The sequence below is a fragment of the Trichomycterus rosablanca genome, chromosome 5, assembly GCF_030014385.1.
Source record: "Trichomycterus rosablanca isolate fTriRos1 chromosome 5, fTriRos1.hap1, whole genome shotgun sequence".
NCBI lineage: Eukaryota > Metazoa > Chordata > Actinopteri > Siluriformes > Trichomycteridae > Trichomycterus > Trichomycterus rosablanca.
This window is the reverse complement of record NC_085992.1, coordinates 20225350-20249113: the sequence shown is the minus strand read 5'-3', so window position 1 is coordinate 20249113 and position 23764 is coordinate 20225350. Positions and strand designations below refer to the sequence as shown.

General features: G+C 39.5%; 1 protein-coding gene across 1 annotated transcript in view; it reads right to left on the bottom strand.

The window, feature by feature from the left end:
• Positions 1 to 23764, bottom strand: part of arid4b (AT-rich interaction domain 4B) — a 201335-nt gene that overhangs the window by 7091 nt on the left and 170480 nt on the right. Inside the window, exons 14-20 of the mRNA XM_062995823.1 lie at positions 23333 to 23528; positions 23005 to 23216; positions 2605 to 2689; positions 2122 to 2320; positions 765 to 1955; positions 515 to 628; positions 28 to 249 (exon numbers count right to left, since the gene is read on the bottom strand). Of these exons, the coding sequence (XP_062851893.1) occupies positions 28 to 249; positions 515 to 628; positions 765 to 1955; positions 2122 to 2320; positions 2605 to 2689; positions 23005 to 23216; positions 23333 to 23528 (2219 nt within the window). The remainder of the gene's footprint in view (positions 1 to 27; positions 250 to 514; positions 629 to 764; positions 1956 to 2121; positions 2321 to 2604; positions 2690 to 23004; positions 23217 to 23332; positions 23529 to 23764) is intronic.

The window sequence follows — 23764 nt, the reverse complement described above, 5'->3', positions numbered from 1 at the left end:
TTACTTAAAACATCATACAACACTTACACATTTGAAAACTCCACTTGTAGTTGTAGGCACCATGACTGTTGCCATACAGCTCTTTAGGATGCAAATGCTCCCTATGTATACAGTATTTGTGTGACTGGAGTGTCCGAGCAGAGCATGTGAGTGGATTTATAGTCATTATATCCATTGTAATGCTCTTTAACTTGAGTGATTTGGCAGTACTCCCACAAATAGACTGGTCCTCACTGTCACTGCTGTCGGCTAAAGAGTAAGAACAGTTTTCAGTGCCTTATCTGTCATGGCCTAATCTTACTTTTTATTTATGTATAGCTCATATAAATATAAAATCATTTCCAGTGTGGTTAAAAGTATAAAGGTCTTTTTTCCTCTGTGTTGGTATTCTGCAGAGAGTATGCCGTATTGGGTCACTAACCAATATTACACCAAAATAAAAAAAAAATTAATTAAAAATGAAATCCCCAATTTACATCCAATTAACACTTCAAGTTCGTGAAAGTTCAATAACCTGTTTTGGGATTCTTTTTAAGATTCAAGCTTAGCCTCTTGTAATTTCTCTTGTGTTTTGTTGATGCTTCCCCTCCCTGGGGCTCTCTGTGCCTCTTCTGAGTGCATGATAAGACTAGGTAATAAGAAACCACAAAGTAAGCAATCCAAGAGAAAAACAGCAAATTCATTTTTTAATACTGCATCTAGTTACTGGTCTTTCCAAATGAAATCCACATTATTATTAATGGTAGGCAAAATATAGTACTTACTTTTAGATTTTTGTTCACTCTCCTGGCTGCTGCTAAGATTGAGGCTACAATTACTGTTGCTGGACAAATTAATATCAAAGGCTTTGAAGGGGGACCCTGCCTGCCCTTCTGGAATCAGCTCGTTAGGTTCACAACCTAAGCTTTCCATCATGCTGGAATCAGACTCGCTGCGCCCACCACTGCACTCCTCTATTAAAGGCCTGGATGGTGATGACACAGCTGGATAGCTGGAGGCCAAGACAGAATTCTGAGGGGGTGGTGAGGATGAGTGTGCATCAGCCAACACTTTGGCAGATTCTGGCGTGGTAGGTGGCGTGTTAAGAATGGAGTTACTTCCACTGCTGGGATATTCCTGGCACTTTTCTTGGCTCTCCTGTGGCTCCTCAGATGTTTCACTCTTTTGACTGAGCTCAAAACTAGGCTCTTGAAGGACAGGCACCACTGGAGGAGGGGAATTTGCAGCCTCAGTATCTGAATCAGAAAACAGCTCTTTCAGTGTTTTTTTAGGCCACTGAGCCTGGATGCTGGACCACACATCTTTCTGGCCTTTGGTACGACACCCAGCTGTCCGTTCGTCCATTCCAAATGTCATTTTGGCTCGTTTATCAGGAATCTCCCAGAATCCTGAAGACTGGGTGCTATTTTGCTTTTCTTTAAGCCCACTGTACTTTTTTGAGGCTAGCCCCTTTGTTTTGCTTTGAATTTGTAGCTCTTCTTTGGTCTGAGTTTCTGTAAAAGAACTACCATCATTCTCAGAGCTGCTGCTAATTTGGGCTGATTCATAACTTTGGAAACCAATGTTTCTTTCTTCCAGTTTCTTAGGATTCGATAACCAATGTCCACCACTTCTGCTGCACCTGTCTTTGTCTTTGCATTGGTTTTTAATATCACACTCAGCTGTTTTATCATTTTTTCTCTTTGTGGTGCTCGTGGCCTCCCTTTCAGTAACAAACTGCCTCTTTCTTCTGTTTGTTTCCTGACCGTACTGGTTGAAAGGTTCAACTGTGGTGCCCATACTCACTGAAACCTTAAAATCTTTATTGCACAGCCTGCTGTCCAACTGTAGGGGTGAATGAGCGTGATCTAGAGGAAAAACTCTCTGAGGATTTGGTTGACTTGTTGGATCCTGTTCATCTTGGCCACCTTTATTATAATGCTCAGGTTCACTATCATCAGTGGAGATTTCAGATTCTGCAAAAAATAAACAAATGCATGTGCACGTATTACTTGTGGGTTGCCGACTATGTAAATAAATAACATGTAAACAAATGCTTTACCATAACAGGAAAAGAAAAAAATTAAACATAGAAGTAAATAAAACAAAACACTTGATGATGGCCAAAATCCCTTTAGTTACCTTGACAGCCACTAAAAGTGGAGGTGACCTCTAGAGATTTATCTGGACTTTTCTGGCAACACTTATCAATACATTGTTTAGTTTGGAGAAAAACATCTTTACTATTGTTGAATTTAGAGGATTTGTTGATGTGGTTTTTGCTGAGAAAATGGTCCTTAGTGTCATTTAATTTCTCTATTCTGCCTTTTTCTTTTTTGTTCTGCAAAACAAAAACATATAAAATAAATTTTTAAAAGTTTATGCAAGTAAAATAAAAATGAAAATATTAGACTATAAATACTACTACTACTACTACTACTAATAATAATATAGATATTAAGCCCTTCTACTATTCAAAATTCAAATACCATGTTATTATTATTGTTACCACTTAACAAATGAAAGACCAAGTACAGTCCAGTCCGGTACGACAACAGAGTAACATAGTGATAACACAATAGTAAACATGTCCCAGCATTTTTGAAAAGAACTATAAAAATTTACCTCAATTTTTTTTCGATGCTTTATTTTGGGAATATACTTATTAGCTGGTTGAACAATCTTTTCTGCTTTGATCCACTCATCATACCTTCAAAGAAAGTTAAGCACAATATGTGAACTAAGGTCCAACTGACCAAAAATAATAGAATCAAATTTTACTATTAAACAGTTAATTAATACAACTGTTGCTAAAACTAAAGAAACATAATACTCCTTATAATTAAGAAAGACCAAACACCATTGTAAATAGTTTACATTTTGGTGGATGACTAATGTATATGTAGGTAGCAGACTGCAACAACAGTCATAAAATAATCCTAAAATGTCCTTTACAATATGTTTGGATTTTTAGCCTGTAGAGCCTTCCTACATTGTGTGACAGGGGCTATTAGCAAAGGTGCAAAATTACCAGTGCAGTCTAATATGCCACTCTATAGCAAGAACAAAATTTTTAAGTTTATCAATTCAGCTTCAACAGCTTGGTTTGTGACACCCAATATGTACAACACATTTGCTGCAGTGCAAATAACAACTACACACCAACTACGGTAATGTTCTTTTTCTTTTTCTTCTTCTTCCACCCGGCTTTCTTTGTCCGCAGTTTTCGAAATATCGAAACACACACACACTCACCAACTACATGACCAAAAGTATTAGGAGAATAACAACTGCATGACTAAAAATATTCGGATGTCACCAACTAAATGCCTGAACACACACTCACCTGCATGAGCAAAAGTTTTCGGATGCCACCAACTGCATGCCCAAAAGTATTCAGACACAACCAACTACATGCTTGCACACACACACTCACCTGCATGACCAAAAAAATTCGGACACCACCAACTGCACGAACAAAAGTATTTGGACGCAACCCACTGTACGACCAAAAGTGTTCGGATGCCACCAACTGCATGCTTGCACACGCACACAAATGCCATGAACAGAATTAAAGGCACTCTTTCCCAACACATTTTCTAATAATGCAGTAAAGACAGCCCCTAAATGTTTTGCAGCCATCTCTGGGCTTCCTTCCCCTCTCTGCTGGTAGTTTGTCTTACTGCTGTTCTCTCAAACTTATGGATGTTTGCAGGGTTTCTTTTACCAATAGCAGATTTTTAGTTCTCTCCAAAGAGTTTTAATTGGATTAAGATCAGAACTCATTGCTGGCCAACTTAAACAACTTAGTTTCCTTACATTTGGAAGCACATTTTCCTCCAAAATGCTCTGATAATCCTCATTCATTGTTCTTGTAACCTGTTCAAGGCATCTAGTCCCAGAGGCAGCAAAGCAGCCCTACAATATTATGGATTCTCCACCGGGATTAAAGGTGCAGTTGTTCTCATAGACTTTTATATATGTGTGTGTGTGGCTGTGCATTGTGAAAGTGCCATGTACATATCATATTACATGTGCCATATATGTATGTGTGCATATGATAGTGCATAGTGATATGTGTGAAGTTCAATGAATGTCCATAGTATTTCAGTACACAATATGTCCAACACAGTGGAGAGGAGTTGTATAGTGTGATCACTGGTGGAAGAAATAATCTCTTCTACTTTTTCTCTTTACAGCAGAGCTGAATATGTCTACTGCTTAGAGTGCTCCACTGTCTTACCAGTGGATCATAGAGGGAGTGTAACATGTTGTCCATACAGTGTATCACAAAAGTGAGTACACCCCTCACATTTCTGCAAATATTTCATTATATCTTTTCATGGGACAACACTATAGACATGAAACTTGGATATAACTTAGAGTAGTCAGTGTACAGCTTGTATAGCAGTGTAGATTTACTGTCTTCTGAAAATAACTCAACACACAGCCATTAATGTCTAAATAGCTGGCAACATAAGTGAGTACACACCACAGTGAACATGTCCAAATTGTGCCCAAATGTGTCGTTGTCCCTCCCTGGTGTCATGTGTCAAGGTCCCAGGTGTAAATGGGGAGCAGGGCTGTTAAATTTGGTGTTTTGGGTACAATTCTCTCATACTGGCCAATGGATATTCAACATGGCACCTCATGGCAAAGAACTCTCTGAGGATGTGAGAAATAGAATTGTTGCTCTCCACAAAGATGGCCTGGGCTATAAGAAGATTGCTAACACCCTGAAACTGAGCTACAGCATGGTGGCCAAGGTCATACAGCGGTTTTCCAGGACAGGTTCCACTCGGAACAGGCTTCGCCAGGGTCGACCAAAGAAGTTGAGTCCACGTGTTCGGCGTCATATCCAGAGGTTGGCTTTAAAAAATAGACACATGAGTGCTGCCAGCATTGCTGCAGAGGTTGAAGACGTGGGAGGTCAGCCTGTCAGTGCTCAGACCATACGCCGCACACTGCATCAACTCGGTCTGCATGGTCGTCATCCCAGAAGGAAGCTGACGCACAAGAAAGCCCGCAAACAGTTTGCTGAAGACAAGCAGTCCAAGAACATGGATTACTGGAATGTGGTCTGACGAGACCAAGATAAACTTGTTTGGCTCAGATGGTGTCCAGCATGTGTGGCGGCGCCCTGGTGAGAAGTACCAAGACAACTGTATCTTGCCTACAGTCAAGCATGGTGGTGGTAGCATCATGGTCTTGGGCTGCATGAGTGTTGCTGGCACTGGGGAGCTGCAGTTCATTGAGGGAAACATGAATTCCAACATGTACTGTGACATTCTGAAACAGAGCACGATCCCCTCCCTTCGAAAACTGGGCCTCATGGCAGTTTTCCAACAGGATAACGACCCCAAACACAACCTCCAAGATGACAACTGCCTTGCTGAGGAAGCTGAAGGTAAAGGTGATGGACTAAACCCAATTGAGCACCTGTGGCGCATCCTCAAGTGGAAGGTGGAGGAGTTCAAGGTGTCTAACATCCACCAGCTCCGTGATGTCATCATGGAGGAGTGGAAGAGGATTCCAGTAGCAACCTGTGCAGCTCTGGTGAATTCCATGCCCAGGAGGGTTAAGGCAGTGCTGGATAATAATGGTGGTCACACAAAATATTGACACTTTGGGCACAATTTGGACATGTTCACTGTGGGGTGTACTCACTTATGTTGCCAGCAATTTAGACATTAATGGCTGTGTGTTGAGTTATTTTCAGAAGACAGTAAATCTACACTGCTATACAAGTTGTACACTGACTACTCTAAGTTATATCCAAGTTTTATTTCTATAGTGTTGTCCCATGAAAAGATATAATAAAATATTTGCAGAAATGTGAGGGGTGTACTCACTTTTGTGATACACTGTATATGTAACAGTCTTGGTTTAAATCCTATCTGACTGACCGCTTCCAATTTGTAAATAAATGCTCAAAAACTACTCCATGCTACAATTAATAAGAATTATTCATACACAACATTAATTTTTCCTGTTATGCAGATAACTTTTGTTAGAAATACTTTTATCTATACATATCTAGTCAATTTAATCAATTGGCAATTAACCCAAATGAGCAAGCCGGGAGGATATTGATCAGTAAAGCTACCAGTTCACCAATGATACCTTTAAAGTCGTATGGCTGTGATAGGTCAGTCTGTGCATGAGACAACAATCTTACAATCTTTACACAAAGCTGGCAGGGTGTGAAGAAAGACGCTGCTCCTGAAAAAGTGCAAAAAGAGTGTTTTTGCTTCACCAAAAATACTTGGAAGATTCTAATGCCATGTGACGCTATAACGACTGGGTTTAAAGGTAACATTAACGAAAGGCTTAGTTGTTTATGAGCAAGAACAGGCAGTGATTCACATCTTGCTAAAAATGAACAGTCTAACTTGTAAATGAACAGTCCAACAGCTGAAGAAAAATGTTTCTCAATGCACAACTCTAACTGATTTCCAGTGCAAATTAGTACCGTATATTATGAAAGGCTGAAAAACATACACCAAAAACATCCAGAAATTCCACTGACATGATTTCAAAACTAACAAACTAAAAAACTGCCACCAAAGTCATGCTAGAGTTTTACTATTAACAAAAATTGCCTTTTAAGACAATCATGGCTATTGTATAATTAGAATGACAATATCACTTTTGTTAAATGTAAGAAACACATTCCTTTCTTTTCCTTTAACCACCAAGGTGATCAAATTAAAATTTTAGTTAGATGTTAGTTGGATTCGTTAGATGTTTATTGGCTGTTTTATGATGTTTTATATGAGTTCCCAGGGTCCTGCCTTACCTGACATTCCAGCCACAGTAGTGCACCAGGTAAAGCACCTCTCCCCCCTCCAGGTCTGACTCTTTCACTGTGGCTTCGTACATCTTCTCACTGCAACCAGGCCCATACCTCACCTGCACCTTCATCCCAGGGGGATAGCATTTAAACTCCTCCCCCTCCTGACTGCTGTCATCCCTGCAAGAAAGACAGTTCAGCACTCCCTTTCCCTAAACCTGCATTAGCCCTTCACCCTAAAAAACAGACACTGACGTCTGTAGTTTTACTATCAATTACCTATTGTTTTTCCACTGATTCAATCTTTCTAAACATATCCCATATCTGACTGAGTATAATACACTACCATACCTAAATATGAGACTAGACAGAAGCCACAGACAGAAAATCTGAAATCCTCTACCTAACTTACTCTGCAACACTTTATTATAGGAGCTCTTGAATGGTCAGACAGTTGGTATCTGTGAAGCAAGGCAGTTAAACAAATAGCCTTGCTTTATGGCTTTAGCCCTACTACCATATTAAATAGAATGCCAGATAAATCACCTTAATGATGACCTTACTGCTTCAATGTACTATGATGTCTGAGATGTAGTGCTGGATTGTAGTAAGGCTACAGCCAGCTTAATTCAGTAGTAAACATTTGCTAATAATATGCAGATCTTTTTTTTAACATACACATGTAGTTTATGTGTGTATGTTAGGGGAAAAGGTTGGTTAAATACAGAGTGTAGGCAAAGTCACCCTCACATTAGATAGCTGAGATTCATGTAAGGTTAAATAAACCTAAATAACTGTACTAACTGCTGCATTCCTTTACATTGTATTACTTTCTTTATCAAACAATTTTTAAAGAGAAATTTAAATGCTCTAGCAGCAACAGGTGAGAAGTTGTTAGGCAGGACCCTGGTATCAGTATTCAAACTCAGCTAAAAGCAGACTAATGCCTCAATTATTATGATGAACTTTTGAAGTCTCCACACAAGGATAACAACTGACATAATAAGAAATAAATGAGAAAAAAAGGTCACCACCTGGATTTAACTAAGCAAATAAGTAAGAGCCTCCCATTGGATAATTACTGCATGGGTGATTGTTTCAGCTGGCAACAAGTTATTTAACCCTAACTGATGCAGTGAGTAGCTTCTCATTTGTTAAATAACCATGTCGAAAGACACATCCTGTGATCGTGGAAAAGATGTTAATCTGTTTTAGAAGGGTCAAATTATTGGCATGCATCAAGCAGAGAAAACATCTAAGGAGATTGCTGAAGTTACTAAAATCGGGTTAAGAACTGTCCAACGCATTATTAAAAAGTGGAAGGACAGTGGGGAAACATCATCATCAAAAATCTTGAATGATCGTGATTGGCGCTCACTTAAACGTTTGGTGAAATCAAATCGTAGAAAAACTACAGTAGAACTCAGGGATATGTTTAATAGTGAAAGTAAGAGCATTTCCACATGCACAATGCGAAGGTAACTCAAAGGATTGGGACTAAACAGCTGTGTAGCCTTAAGAAAACCACTTGTTAGTGAGGCTAACCGGCAAAAATGGCTTCATTTTGCTAGGGAGCATAAAGATTGGACTCTGGAGCAATGGAAGAAGGTCATGTGGTCTGATGAGTCCAGATTTACCCTGTTCCAGAGTGATGGGCACATTAGAGTAAGAAGAGAGGCGGCTGAAGTGATGCACCCATCATGCCTAGTGCCTACCGTACAAGCCTGTGGGGGCAGTGCTATGATCTGGGGTTGCTGCAGTTGGTCAGGTCTAGGTTCAGCAACGTTATGTGCCCAAAGAACTGGGTCAGCTGACTACCTGAATATACTGAATGACCAGGTTATTCCATCAATGGATTTTTTCTTCCCTGATGGCACAGGCATATTCCAAGATGACAATGCCAGGATTCATCGGGCTTAAATTGTGAAAGAGTGCTTCAGGGAGCATGAGACATCATTTTCACACATGGATTGGCCACCACAGAGTCCAGACCTGAACCCCATTGAGAATCTTTGGGATGTGCTGGAGAAGACTTTGCGCAGTGGTCCAAACCTCCCATCATCAATACAAGATCTTGGGGAAAAATTAATGCAACACTGGACAGAAATAAATGTTGTGACATTGCAGAAGCTTGTAGTAATGATCCCACAGCGAATGCACGCCGTAATCAAAGCTAAAGGCAGTCCAACTAAATATTAAGAGTGTGACACCTTTTTTTTGGCCAGGCAGTGTAAAACAAAAGCTTAAAATTCAATTGAATATTCTATCAGAACTAGACAGGAAATCAATGTAGCACAGTACTAGTCAAAAGATGACAATGATTTCTTGTACACCAAATCATCATACAGATGCATTATTCTAGCCTATTAAATGGAACTCAACATCAGTACAAACATTTAAAAAAATAAAGACATCAAATCATGTTCTTTTTAAAGTATTTTTAAACTGGGGCGGCATGGGTGCTCGGTGGGTAGCACTGCCGTCTCACAGCAAGAGGGTCCTGGGTTTGATTTCCAAATGGAGCAGTCTGGGTCCTTTCTGTATGGAGTTTGTATGTTCTCTCCGTGTCTGTGTGGGTTTCCTCCGGGTGCTCCGGTTTCCTCCCACAGTCCAAAGACACATAGTCAGGTTAATTGAAGCTACTAAAATTGGTGTGTGTATGTGTTAAGGTTATGTGTGTATGTTTGCCCTGAGATGGACTGGCGCCCTGTCCAGGTTGTTTCTGTGTGCCTTGCGTGCCCATTGTGAGCTGGGACAGGCTCCAGCACCCCCAGCGACCCTGATTAGGACAAGTGGTACAGAAAGTGCGTGAGTGAGTATTTTTAAACTAGGCTGACCAAAAAATGAGAAAGAATCTAGGAACAAATTTACACATCTGAAAAAAACATGTTTAATAAATATGTATAAACATATGAACTTTAAAAACCTTCAAAAACAGTATCCTATTTTGCCAGCGTCAGCACTATAACTGTACAAACTGTTGCTTGTTTTTACACTTCATTATTTTTTTCAGCAAATGTTTTCAGCAAAGTTTAAAAGCTTTAGCAGCACCAGCACAGATGTTGTTAGGCAGGACCCTGTTGTCAGCTTTCAAATTCAACCAAAATTAACACAATAAGGAATAACAGGGGAAAATAACACAACTGCTCAAAAATTAATTACATTTATGTATCAACAGCACAGTATCAACACTAACTAAATGTAATTTAATTAAATTTAAACAAATAGCATAAGCCCAAAGCACAAACCTTTAATCTATGTCTGTCTCTAGAGATAAGCCCAGAGCAGAAGATGGCTTTATACACTTAATCCTCAGATATAGCTTTTCGATCAAAAGAACTCTACTTTTTAAACGGGTTCTGTTTAAATCGGTTCTGTACCTACGTGTGTTTGTTCTGTTGTTACAGATGTTCGTTGTAATGCCAAAGTACTGCCTCAACTATTGCTGATAAGAAGAAGTAGAAGGTTACTCCATTACTCGTGTTTGTTGCCATTGTTACTTTCTGTAGTGCATTCACATCACAAGCGCCTCTGCACAAATCGCTGCCTTGCTCAGTGCTTGGCTTGCGCTGGGCAGTAAAACATCACCAAAGCGTACCTTGACACAAATATCTATTTTTGTAAACTAACCATCAAATCCACTCTGAACGCATCCACATATCTATATTTAGTTGTATTGTCCTGTGTGGTGGTTTCACTTTTAAAAATGTTATGCAGCTCGGGGTTCTGATAATTGGGTTCTCTGGGAGAATTGAAAACGCTTGAAGTAAAAAAAAAAAAAAAGCTAAACGTATGTACTAAAACAACGAACTGGGAACACTAAACTTCTCTCAGTTATTGCTGGTTATATACACCGATCAGCCATAACATTAAAACCACCTCCTTGTTTCAACACACTGTCCATTTTATCAGCTCCACTTACCAAATAGGAGCACTTTGTAGTTCTACAATTACTGACTGTAGTCCATTCTCTACATACCTTTTTAACCCGCTTTCACCCTGTTCTTTAATGGTCAGGACCACCACAGGACCAACACAGAGCAGGTATTATTTGGGTGGTGGATCATTCTCAGCACTGCAGTGACAATTATTACTGACTCCTCACACCCTGGCCATAGCTGCATTCAACCCCTCCCCTCTGGCAGGCGCTACAATCCACACTAAAACTTCCAGATTCAAGAGCAGTTTCCTCCCACAGGCCATCTTCCTCCTAAATAAATGACTGATAATACAGACTTAAGTGCGACAATACTCACCTGCTGCCAATTGACTACACTTTGTAGTACTCATCCCACATGCTGTGCACTGTTATTGTAAATAGTCCACACGCTGCTAACTTACATATCTGTATATTGCCTGTATATAGTCTTAGAGTTTGTATATTTTTTGTGTTTAATGTTTAATGTGTAAACTGTATTAATACTAGAGAGATACCATCAGCCGGAAACAAATTACTTGTGTGTATCCACATACTTGGCCAATAAATCTGATTCTGATTAACAGCCTAGGGAGCTAAATATATTAACTGTGTAACACAGCACTTTCCACTGATATGGGATTCATTTATTTTTTAATGAGGGAAGGCAAAACAAAAATAAATACCAGCAACAAACCCACAGCCAATACTGACATGTTGGTTAAATTAAGATTGTCATGCTCTGTTTTTCATGAAATGGTAAAGGGTGATAAGCACAGGTAGTTAACCATTCCATTCAAAATGCCAAAAATCACAGAAATCATTAAAGAAACTGAATACTCAAGATTTGGTATTAAAGCTGTTATAAAGATAACAGTCCCCTCATCCAACTGGTCCTGAGTCACTGTACCGATACACCACTAACACACACCGACATACCACTAACACACACTGACACACCACTAACACAACAAAGACTCAGGAACAGGAAAAATCTGCAAACACAATTAGAATGAACCAAATGACACAAAGACTCAAGATTAAATGCCTGAATTATTGGGAAACTGAAACTAAAGTCCAGAGTAAAATGCAGTTTTATTTGGCCCTAAACTGACACTACAATGCAGCAGATTATCTGAGCACAGTATCCCACCCTAAATAAAGAAACACCTTGACGAGGTACAGACTGAGCGCACATGACCTGGCCGTGGAGACGGGGTGACACACCCGGTCCTGGCTGCCCCAGAAGGAGAGGAGAGGGAATGAATAAAATCATCCCTGACTTTAACTCCCTCCCAGACCCCGACAAACTGCCCCACCTACTGGGGGAGCACAGAGAGAGCTCTTCACACACACCTGTCACCAGGTGAGGGACAGTGGGTGACCATGTCTCACACACACACACACATACGTACGCAACTAATTTTTATTACTACCTTATTACTGTTAATGTTATTATTTGCACTGTTTATTATAATTTTATTCTTTTTTTGCATCTGTAACTGTTTTGTATATATTTGTTCTTTCTTATTGTTATTTTTCTTTTCTCTGTAACTGAGCTTTGGCAATACGAATGTCCTTATTTGTCATGCCAATAAAGCTTCCTTTGAGTTGAGAGTTAAAGAAGTTTGAAGACTCAGAAGGGGTCAAGGACAAAAAAGAAGAAGTTTCTCAAGGAATGTATTTTTCAAGTGACCGGAAAAGCCTGGCTGAGCATCTTGCAGCTTTATTGTTTATATGTTAAATTGACTCCGAAAAGGCTTGATCATGAAAAGGTAGCAGCCAAGAAACCACTTTAACAGAGTAAGAAGTGGGTGAAAAGGTTAAGATATGCTAAAGATCAGTGAAGAAGTGTATTATGGAGTGACAAATCCAAGTTTAATTTTTTTGGGGTCTAATTGTCATCAACATGTGAAAACAGGAGTGGGAGAAAAATTAAAGAATGACTGCTAGCAACCTTCAGTAAAACATTTTTGGGGCTGTTTGGGGCTGCATTCCTGATGGTGCTGTTAACAGTAATTTCTGAATTGATTAAATCATGGGTGCTAAAAAGTAAACACACACATACACCGATCAGCCATAACATTATTACCACCTCCTTGTTTCTACACTCACTGTCCATTTTATCAGCTCCACTTACCATATAGAAGCACTTTGTAGTTCTACAATTACATCTATTCCATCTATTTCTCTACATACCTTTTTATGGAACATGCAAATACACACATTTGTCACTACAGACATATATGAATCCATATTTCATGTTTTTTTCTGGTCAAGTTGGGATGGGGCAATTAAGGGCTATGGATTAGGTTAACAAAACTAAATAATGATGTTATTTCAAACAGGTCATGTCAACAGTTGAACAGTATTTACAAAATGCAGAGAATCTCCAGTTTGCCAACAAATGTGTACAAAAAATATTGAACATTAAACAATTCAAGGAATCTGGAGGAATTTCAGTGAGCAATAGCCTAAGTTGAACACCCATGATCTCCAATCCCTCAGATGGCACTGCATCAAGAACCAGAATTCATCAATCGCTGATATAACAACATGGGCAAGGGATTGCTTTGGCAAATCTTTGTCAAGCACTACAATATGGAGTTACATTCACAAATGCAAAAAAAAAAAGTCTTATGTTAACCATGTCCAGAAGCATTGTCTATGGAAACTATGATAGACCATCACACAGTAGACATGTGTATTTGGATCAGACAAATCAGTATTTCAGACCTTTTTTTGGAAAAAATGGACGCTGTGTGCTCCGGACCAACGACGAAAAGGACCATCCAGACTGTTATCAGCAATAAGTCCAAAGGCCAGGGTCTCTCATAGTATGAGGTTGGAAAAGGTGAAGTACATTGAGATTTTAGCGCAACATATGCTAGCTTTAGGATAACATCTTCTCCGGTGACGTCCATGCATTTTGCAACAAGACAATCCCAAATCACGTTGCACACATTACAAAGACATGGCTGCGAAAGAAGACAGTCTGGGTACTGGACTGGCCTGCCTGCAGTCCGGACCTGTCCCCAAGACAACTTAAGAAAGTAGTCACACCCCTTAATTTTTTTGGACACTTGTGTAGATTTAATTTTAAATAACTTCGAGAGAAAATCGGCAATCAATTAAAAAATTTTCTCAATGCAAGATTGAAAGTCTTTCATCATTTGTTGTTTATAATATTGGAACCCAATCTGTTAATGGCAAAGCTGAAAACAACTTATGCAGACAGCATTGAATAAGAATGCTACTGTGATAAATATGGGCTCAGGAATACATCAAAACACCACTGGCACTTAACACAGGCTGTCACTGCATCACAAAATGCAACCTGAAACACAAATTTTGCACAAAGAGAAATTAATACATCACTGTTACGCAGAAACACCTTCAAGTTCTATGGACCCATGCTTATCTGGGATGGTCCGAAAAACAGTGAAAATGTGTGCTATGAATATGTCAAGTCCAACTTTAACTTCTTTTTCAAGAAAACTGGACGTTGAGCTCTCTGTGCTAAAGATGAAAAGGACAATCCAGACCGTTATCAGTGAAAGGTACAAAAGCCAACATCTGATAGAATCTTTGTCCACTCTTCCTTGCAAAAGCTATAAATATGTCCATTTGTGAGGGCATCTTGTGTGCACATCCCTCTTCAGGTCACCCCACAGATTTTTAATTGCTTTAGGTCTGGGCTCTGGCTAGGTCATTTTAAAACTTCACCAGATCATCTTCTGGTGAAGCCATTCCTTTGTTGATGTGGAGGAATGCTTTGGGTCGTTGTTTGTGTCTCTTTATCTTTAGCTTTTTAGCAGAGACCTGAAAGTTTTGTGCCAAAATTGACTAATATTTGGAACTGTTCATAATTCCATCCACCACCAGCTGAGAAAAAACAGCCCCAAGGAATAATGCTTCTACCACCATGCTTCACTGTGGTTATGGTGCTCTTTTGATAATATACAGTTGTTTTTGTGAAAAACATACCTTTTGCAAGAATGGTCAAAATGTTTTCCTTCTTGCCACCCTACCTCACAGCCAAGACATATGAAGAATATGGGAGATTGTTGTCACATGTAATACATGCACCTCCTTTAATGTTTTTTGTAGTGCTTTCTGTAGTAGCATTTCTTTCTTTTGAGCCAGTCCTTGGTGGATTTACTGGAATGTTTTGGGTCATTGTCATGTTGCATGGTTCAGCTTCAGTTTTTGTACAGATGGTCTTACAGAGAGCTCTTTAGATCTCACCGTGGGGATAACACTCACTTCAACAATCAAGAGCAAAATAATGTCTGAGGTTTAAATAAAACTCTAACGATGGTCTAATCATTGCAGCTGATGTGGTGCACCTGATTCTAATTTATATAATATATATATATATATTAGTACTGGTCATAAAATTAGAATATCATGAAAAATTTTATTTCAGTAATTCCATTCAAAAAGTGAAACTTGTATATTATATTCATTCATTACACACAGACTGATATATTTCAAATGTTTATTTCTTTTAATGTTGATGATTATAACTGACAACTAATGAAAACCCCAAATTCAGTATCTCAGAAAATTTGAATATTGTGACAAGGTACAATATTGAAGACACCTGGTGCCACACTCTAATCAGCTAATTAACTCAAAACACCTGCAAAGGCCTTTAAATGGTCTCTCAGTCTAGTTCTGTAAGCTACACAATCATGGGGAAGACTGCTGACTTGACAGTTGTCCAAAAGACGACCATTGACACCTTGCACAAGGAGGGCAAGACACAAAAGGTCATTGCTAAAGAGGCTGGCTGTTCACAGAGCTCTGTGTCCAAGCACATTAATAGAGAGGCGAAGGGAAGGAAAAGATGTGGTAGAAAAAAGTGTACAAGCAATAGGGATAACAGCGCCCTGGAGAGGATTGTGAAACAAAACCCATAAAAAAATGTGGGGGAGATTCACAAAGAGTGGACTGCAGCTGGAGTCAGTGCTTCAAGAACCACCACGCACAGACGTATGCAAGACATGGGTTTCAGCTGTGGCATTCCTTGTGTCAAGCCACTCTTGAACAAGAGACAGCATCAGAAGCATCTTGCCCGGGCTAAAGACAAAAAGGACTGCTGAGTGGTCCAAAGTTATGTTCTCTGATGAAAGTAAATTTTGCATTACCTTTGGAAATCAAGGTCCCAGAGTCTGGAGGAAGAGAGGAGAGGCACATAATCCATGTTGCTTGAGGTCCAGTGTAAAGTTTCCACAGTCAGTGATGGTTTGGAGTGCCATGTCATCTGCTGGTGTTGGTCCACTGTGTTTTCTGAGGTGCAAGGTCAACGCAGCCATCTACCAGGAAGTTTTAGAGCACTTCATGCTTCCTGCTGCTGACCAACTTTATGGAAATGCAGATTTCATTTTCCAACAGGACTTGGCACCTGCACACAGTGCCAAAGCTACCAGTACCTGGTTTAAGGATCATGGTATCCCTGTTCTTAATTGGCCAGCAAACTCGCCTGACATAGAAAATCTATGGGGTATTGTGAAGAGGAAGATGCGATACGCCAGACCCAACAATTCAGAATAGCTGAAGGCCACTATCAGAGCAACCTGGGCTCTCATAACACCTGAGCAGTGCCACAGACTGATGGACTCCATGCCACGCCGCATTGCTGCAGTAATCCAGGCAAAAGGAGCCCCAACTAAGTATTGAGTGCTGTACATGCTCATACTTTTCATGTTCATACTTTTCAGTTGGCCAACATTTCTAAAAATCCTTTTTTTGCTTTGGTCTTAAGTAATATTCTAATTTTCTGAGATACTGAATTTGGGGTTTTCATTAGTTGTCAGTTATAATCATCAACATTAAAAGAAATAAACATTTGAAATATATCAGTCTGTGTGTAATGAATGACTATAATATACAAGTTTCACTTTTTGAATGGAATTACTGAAATAAATCAACTTTTTCATGATATTCTAATTTTATGACCAGCACCAGTATACAGTGTATCACAAAAGTGAGTACACCCCTCACATTTCTGCAAATATTTTATTATATCTTTTCATGGGACAACACTATAGACATGAAACTTGGATATAACTTAGAGTAGTCAGTGTACAGCTTGTATAGCAGTGTAGATTTACTGTCTTCTGAAAATAACTCAACACACAGCCATTAATGTCTAAATGGCTGGCAACATAAGTGAGTACACCCCACAGTGAACATGTCCAAATTGTGCCCAAAGTGTCAGTATTTTGTGTGACCACCATTATTATCCAGCACTGCCTTAACCCTCCTGGGCATGGAATTCACCAGAGCTGCACAGGTTGCTACTGGAATCCTCTACCACTCCTCCATGATGACATCACGGAGCTGGTGGATGTTAGACACCTTGAACTCCTCCACCTTCCACTTGAGGATGCGCCACAGGTGCTCAATTGGGTTTAGTCCATCACCTTTACCTTCAGCTTCCTCAGCAAGGCAGTTGTCATCTTGGAGGTTGTGTTTGGGGTCGTTATCCTGTTGGAAAACTGCCATGAGGCCCAGTTTTCGAAGGAAGGGGATCATGCTCTGTTTCAGAATGTCACAGTACATGTTGGAATTCATGTTTCCCTCAATGAACTGCAGCTCCCCAGTGCCAGCAACACTCATGCAGCCCAAGACCATGATGCTACCACCACCATGCTTGACTGTAGGCAAGATACAGTTGTCTTGGTACTTCTCACCAGGGCGCCGCCACACATGCTGGACACCATCTGAGCCAAACAAGTTTATCTTGGTCTCGTCAGCCCACAGGACATTCCAGTAATCCATGTTCTTGGACTGCTTGTCTTCAGCAAACTGTTTGCGGGCTTTCTTGTGCGGCAGCTTCCTTCTGGGATGACGACCATGCAGAGTTGATGCAGTGTGCGGCGTATGGTCTGAGCACTGACAGGCTGACCTCCCACGTCTTCAACCTCTGCAGCAATGCTGGCAGCACTCATGTGTCTATTTTTTAAAGCCAACCTCTGGATATGACGCCGAACACGTGGACTCAACTTCTTTGGTCGACCCTGGCGAAGCCTGTTCCGAGTGGAACCTGTCCTGGAAAACCGCTGTATGACCTTGGCCACCATGCTGTAGCTCAGTTTCAGGGTGTTAGCAATCTTCTTATATCCCAGGCCATCTTTGTGGAGAGCAACAATTCTATTTCTCACATCCTCAGAGAGTTATTTTCCATGAGGTGCCATGTTGAATATCCAGTGGCCAGTATGAGAGAATTGTACCCAAAACACCAAATTTAACAGCCCTGCTCCCCATTTACACCTGGGACCTTGACACATGACACCAGGGAGGGACAACGACACATTTGGGCACAATTTGGACATGTTCACTGTGGGGTGTACTCACTTATGTTGCCAGCCATTTAGACATTAATGGCTGTGTGTTGAGTTATTTTCAGAAGACAGTAAATCTACACTGCTATACAAGCTGTACACTGACTACTCTAAGTTATATCCAAGTTTCATGTCTATAGTGTTGTCCCATGAAAAGATATAATAAAATATTTGCAGAAATGTGAGGGGTGTACTCACTTCTGTGATACACTGTATATATATATATGGGTGAAAGACGAATAGGGTGTTCCAAGTACCAAAAAAATAAAATGGTTAACTTGTATAATTTTTTCATTTAATATTGTGCACAAATGTGTCACCTATGTAAATATGTATTTTTTTTCTCAGCATTTTGCTTATTTGATAATTTTAGTGTTGTTGACACACAACAAGGGCACAAAAATTTCATTCAGTGCAACGACTAATTTATGACAAAATACACACACAAGGAACAATCTTAGCCATTTCAAATTTATAAGTTTAGTATATCTCTTACAAAAGATTTAAAACCTCAGAAGAAACTGTACTTACTCTGTTTTTTTTTTATTGTGCATTGTTTGTACTCTAATGCGTCTTGGGATTTTGTTTATTTGTATACAAGATGTTTTTGCTACACATTCTATTCTATTTGAAACCCAATCAAACCCAATCTGTTTTCTATGAAGCAGGCCTGGATTCTCTTGCATTCACATGAAAAAAATATATAATAATTACTTATTACAGTTATTTTAAGCAAATGTTTTTGTTGCACTGTATGATGATTTTATGTTGCACTGAATGACATACTCCAAATTATCCTGTTACATCAGAATATTCATGACTTAATTTGTTTTTAAGTTCTTTATTGATTAAAGTAGCAGTAGTAGAATGAAAATATGCCACACCAGTGGCAAGTATGTGTTATAATATTACTACATCATGAAAAAAGTAAGGCAATGAAAAACATAGCTAATGAAGCCATCATAACAACTTGTAAGGCACCAGAACAGTGTGGAAGTGTGGAATTTGTGTCATAACACGTGAAAAAGTTGCTGCAGTAAATCTAAATTCATTCAGCCGTGAAAACCATTTGAAGTCGCATTTTATTTCATGAACTGAACAAGTGTTTTCCAGTCTTTTGTTGTTAACCTTGAGGTTCTTGCTGTACATGGCTTTGGTTCTGCGATTATGATTTTGACATCAGACTTAAGGTAGTAAATTTCATCAGGTAGATTTGGCCACACAAAGGAATTTCTGTTTGAATTTTGTAGCATGCAGCTAACTTGCACCTCATCTCCTACAGACAGCAGTACCTGCCCAACGAATGGCAGGTCATCGTACTTGACAATAACAAAATCTCAGGGACCACTTCATCAAAAACATAATTATTAATATTCATTGTAATTACTGCTCTTATTAAGGAAGACTAGAATGGAAAAAAGTGGTTTTAATATTTAAAAATAATTTTAAAACATTAAAAAGTCAGTATAACAATGTCATTGTCAATTTAGTGCAACAGCAAAATTCTGTTGCACTGAATGACTGTTGTTGTACTGAATGACAGAAATTTTACTTTAGCACATTTTACAGTTATCCCAGTGGTTTGCAAAAGCACATTGACCTTAGCTCAAAGACATTTCTACACATATTCACATTTAAATGTTAATAACCTTGTTTGTTTACAAGATTAACCGTAATATTACGTTTTCTGTGTTGTACTGAATGACACTCAGTTTTGTTCTTTAATGTACTGTGTCAGTAAAAAGACATTTTTATCAAATAATGTTAAAATGCATTGACCTTGTGTGTGTGCTGAAGGGTCCCAAGGAGTCTTCTTTTGTTGTTATAATTGGTCACATGACTGCAGTAGCATGCACACATGACATTTGTACAATTATGCCAAAGCAGTAAATTTTAAGTTTCACTTAAGATTAATTAGTTTTTTCTTAATGTTTTATTACTTAAAGAGGTAGGGGGACCGTTGCACTGAATGACATTTTGGGGGTTTCAAGGGTTATTTTTTCAAAAATCATGCATTTTCCGTAAAAATTACTTTAGGTTTCAGTAAAGATGTACAAATGGAGTAGATTGAAGGTATATCCACTTATATTAATATAATTGTATATTATTTATCAAGTGGGGACACTAAAAAGTTACGTCTCGTCTTTGACCCATATATATATATATATATATTAGGGCTGTCGAAGTTAACGCGATAATAACGCATTAACGCGATCTCAATTTAACACGATTAAAAAAAATAGTGCCATTAACGCAAATTCTATTTGGCCCTGTGAGTCATCCGTAGTTTATGTTGAGACTTGACCGTGCACGGCATCTCTCATTAAGACAGCGTTTCTCAAATGTAACCGAGCGTCGTAGCGTCGTAGCACTTGCTTAATAAAGAAATAAATACACGGTATATTCACAAGTTGTCAGGAGCAGAACACTTTTATTACTTTTTCTGTTACGGTACCGAATAGCGGACAGCTAGAGTCGTTAGCCAAGAATGCTATTCCATGAACTATGGAAGCCCCAAAGGGTCAAAACACACTCACTTCATGTAGAAACGTCCATCAAACCATTGTCACGATACAACCACAGAAAAGTCTGTTACAATAACTACGCCTTATCCCACCTAAAGCACCGCTGATCTACAGTACAATGTTTGCTGATGGAGAAATTTTAACCTACAATCTGACATATATACGAAGTCAAGGGTCTCTGCTGGATAGTATTACTGCCTAGTATGTGAGTGAATAAAACTCCCTTACAGTTTTCTCTTGTCCCAGCAGTTTTTAACATAAGTACATTTAGCATAAAATGTGTTCACCATTTTAATATATATACAGTGTATCACAAAAGTGAGTACACCCCTCACATTTCTGCAGATATTTAAGTATATCTTTTCATGGGACAACACTGACAAAATGACACTTTGACACAATGAAAAGTAGTCTGTGTGCAGCTTATATAACAGTGTAAATTTATTCTTCCCTCAAAATAACTCAATATACAGCCATTAATGTCTAAACCACCGGCAACAAAAGTGAGTACACCCCTTAGTGAAAGTTCCTGAAGTGTCAATATTTTGTGTGGCCACCATTATTTCCCAGAACTGCCTTAACTCTCCTGGGCATGGACTTTACCAGAGCTTCACAGGTTGCCACTGGAATGCTTTTCCACTCCTCCATGACGACATCACGGAGCTGGCGGATATTCGAGACTTTGCGCTCCTCCACCTTCCGCTTGAGGATGCCCCAAAGATGTTCTATTGGGTTTAGGTCTGGAGACATGCTTGGCCAGTCCATCACCTTTACCCTCAGCCTCTTCAATAAAGCAGTGGTCGTCTTAGAGGTGTGTTTGGGGTCATTATCATGCTGGAACACTGCCCTGCGACCCAGTTTCCGGAGGGAGGGGATCATGCTCTGCTTCAGTATTTCACAGTACATATTGGAGTTCATGTGTCCCTCAATTAAATGTAACTCCCCAACACCTGCTGCACTCATGCAGCCCCAGACCATGGCATTCCCACCACCATGCTTGACTGTAGGCATGACACACTTATCTTTGTACTCCTCACCTGATTGCCACCACACATGCTTGAGACCATCTGAACCAAACAAATTAATCTTGGTCTCATCAGACCATAGGACATGGTTCCAGTAATCCATGTCCTTTGTTGACATGTCTTCAGCAAACTGTTTGCGGGCTTTCTTGTGTAGAGACTTCAGAAGAGGCTTCCTTCTGGGGTGACAGCCATGCAGACCAATTTGATGTAGTGTGCGGCGTATGGTCTGAGCACTGACAGGCTGACCCCCCACCTTTTCAATCTCTGCAGCAATGCTGACAGCACTCCTGCGCCTATCTTTCAAAGACAGCAGTTGGATGTGACGCTGAGCACGTGCACTCAGCTTCTTTGGACGACTAACGCGAGTTCTGTTCTGAGTGGACCCTGCTCTTTTAAAACGCTGGATGATCTTGGCCACTGTGCTGCAGCTCAGTTTCAGGGTGTTGGCAATCTTCTTGTAGCCTTGGCCATCTTCATGTAGCGCAACAATTCGTCTTTTAAGATCCTCAGAGAGTTCTTTGCCATGAGGTGCCATGTTGGAACTTTCAGTGACCAGTATGAGAGAGTGTGAGAGCTGTACTACTAAATTGAACACACCTGCTCCCTATGCACACCTGAGACCTAGTAACACTAACGAGTCACATGACATTTTGGAGGGAAAATGACAAGCAGTGCTCAATTTGGACATTTAGGGGTGTAGTCTCTTAGGGGTGTACTCACTTTTGTTGCCGGTGGTTTAGACATTAATGGCTGTATATTGAGTTATTTTGAGGGAAGAATAAATTTACACTGTTATATAAGCTGCACACAGACTACTTTTCATTGTGTCAAAGTGTCATTTTGTCAGTGTTGTCCCATGAAAAGATATACTTAAATATTTGCAGAAATGTGAGGGGTGTACTCACTTTTGTGATACACTGTATGTAAGAATCTATCTATAAACATAAAACGTCTACAAATTCCTGTTAAAATGCCAGGCTTTTGTGATTACTCCTAATATACAAGATTTACTATCTGAACTAACAAACTATATCTTACATGTGGTCACCAAGCCAAAAACTTTTTCAAAGCATCTTTTTACTGTAGTAACAAGTGTTTGTGTTGGTGTGTGCAAGTGTGTATTGTAGAGTTTGTTGCAGCAGAGTTTTCAGTGCCAAAACTTTCCAAGCTTTTAGTGCTTAAGGACAATATGAATCTGTAGGCTGAGGACTGAATGCAACAGCTAATTGCTTTTTTAATGTGTTTTGCTTACGCTGATCCTGAGAAACATAACTCAGCTTTAGTCCTTCAACTGCTTAACACACTGATTCTTTGACATTTTAACACCAAGTTCGTGTGATTTGTGTGTCCATTTGCACTTGTGACACTATTTAAGTACTAGACAATGAAATTTGGTGTAACAGTTTCTACCTACATTGAAAGTTCCTTGTTTTGTTCTTCCTCCATAAATCTCTGCATACAGAAATCTTTCATCACTGGACCATTGTTGAATTCTACAGCCTGGGGTTGGTTCAGCTCTATCTCAGTAACATTGTCTACTTCATCACCACATCCTTTGTCATCCTCCTTTAAGTTGGCTGTGTCCACTTTGCTATTGACATTTTCTGCTTCTCCTGCCTTCTCCTCCTAGAAGAGAGACACAAAAGTTTTTAAAATAAAACTATACTGCTGCTGTAATCCATATTAAAGAGAGATTAATAACTGCACAGTTTTAAAAATGAACTAAAATGGAGTCTCAATACCTTGACAATAGTTGGTGAGTTGACTGCTTGTTCAAAGTTTGGCTCACTATCGATGCTGGCTGCAGTGCTCCTTGTTGATGCCTCTGCTGTTTTACCATTGTTGCTCTCTGCTTGCCTCCCAGTGGCTTGAAATGGCAGGTCCATGAGGAATGTGATCCCTGCTGAGGTGCAGTAATCTTCAAAACCATACAGATACCTGTTTAATATGCACAAACAATACTTTAAAATATGACAGCAAGTTTTTATATACCCTTATATATACACACATATCTATCTTCATATATATTTGTACTCGACAGTGTATACATATATACACTTTGAAGCACGAACATCAGTTAGACGGGCTGGGAGTGACTCAATAAGGTCCTGGTAGGTTGTCACAGATATTTAAAGCCATGCTGACTACAGTGTACCCCACAGTCGCTGGAGGGT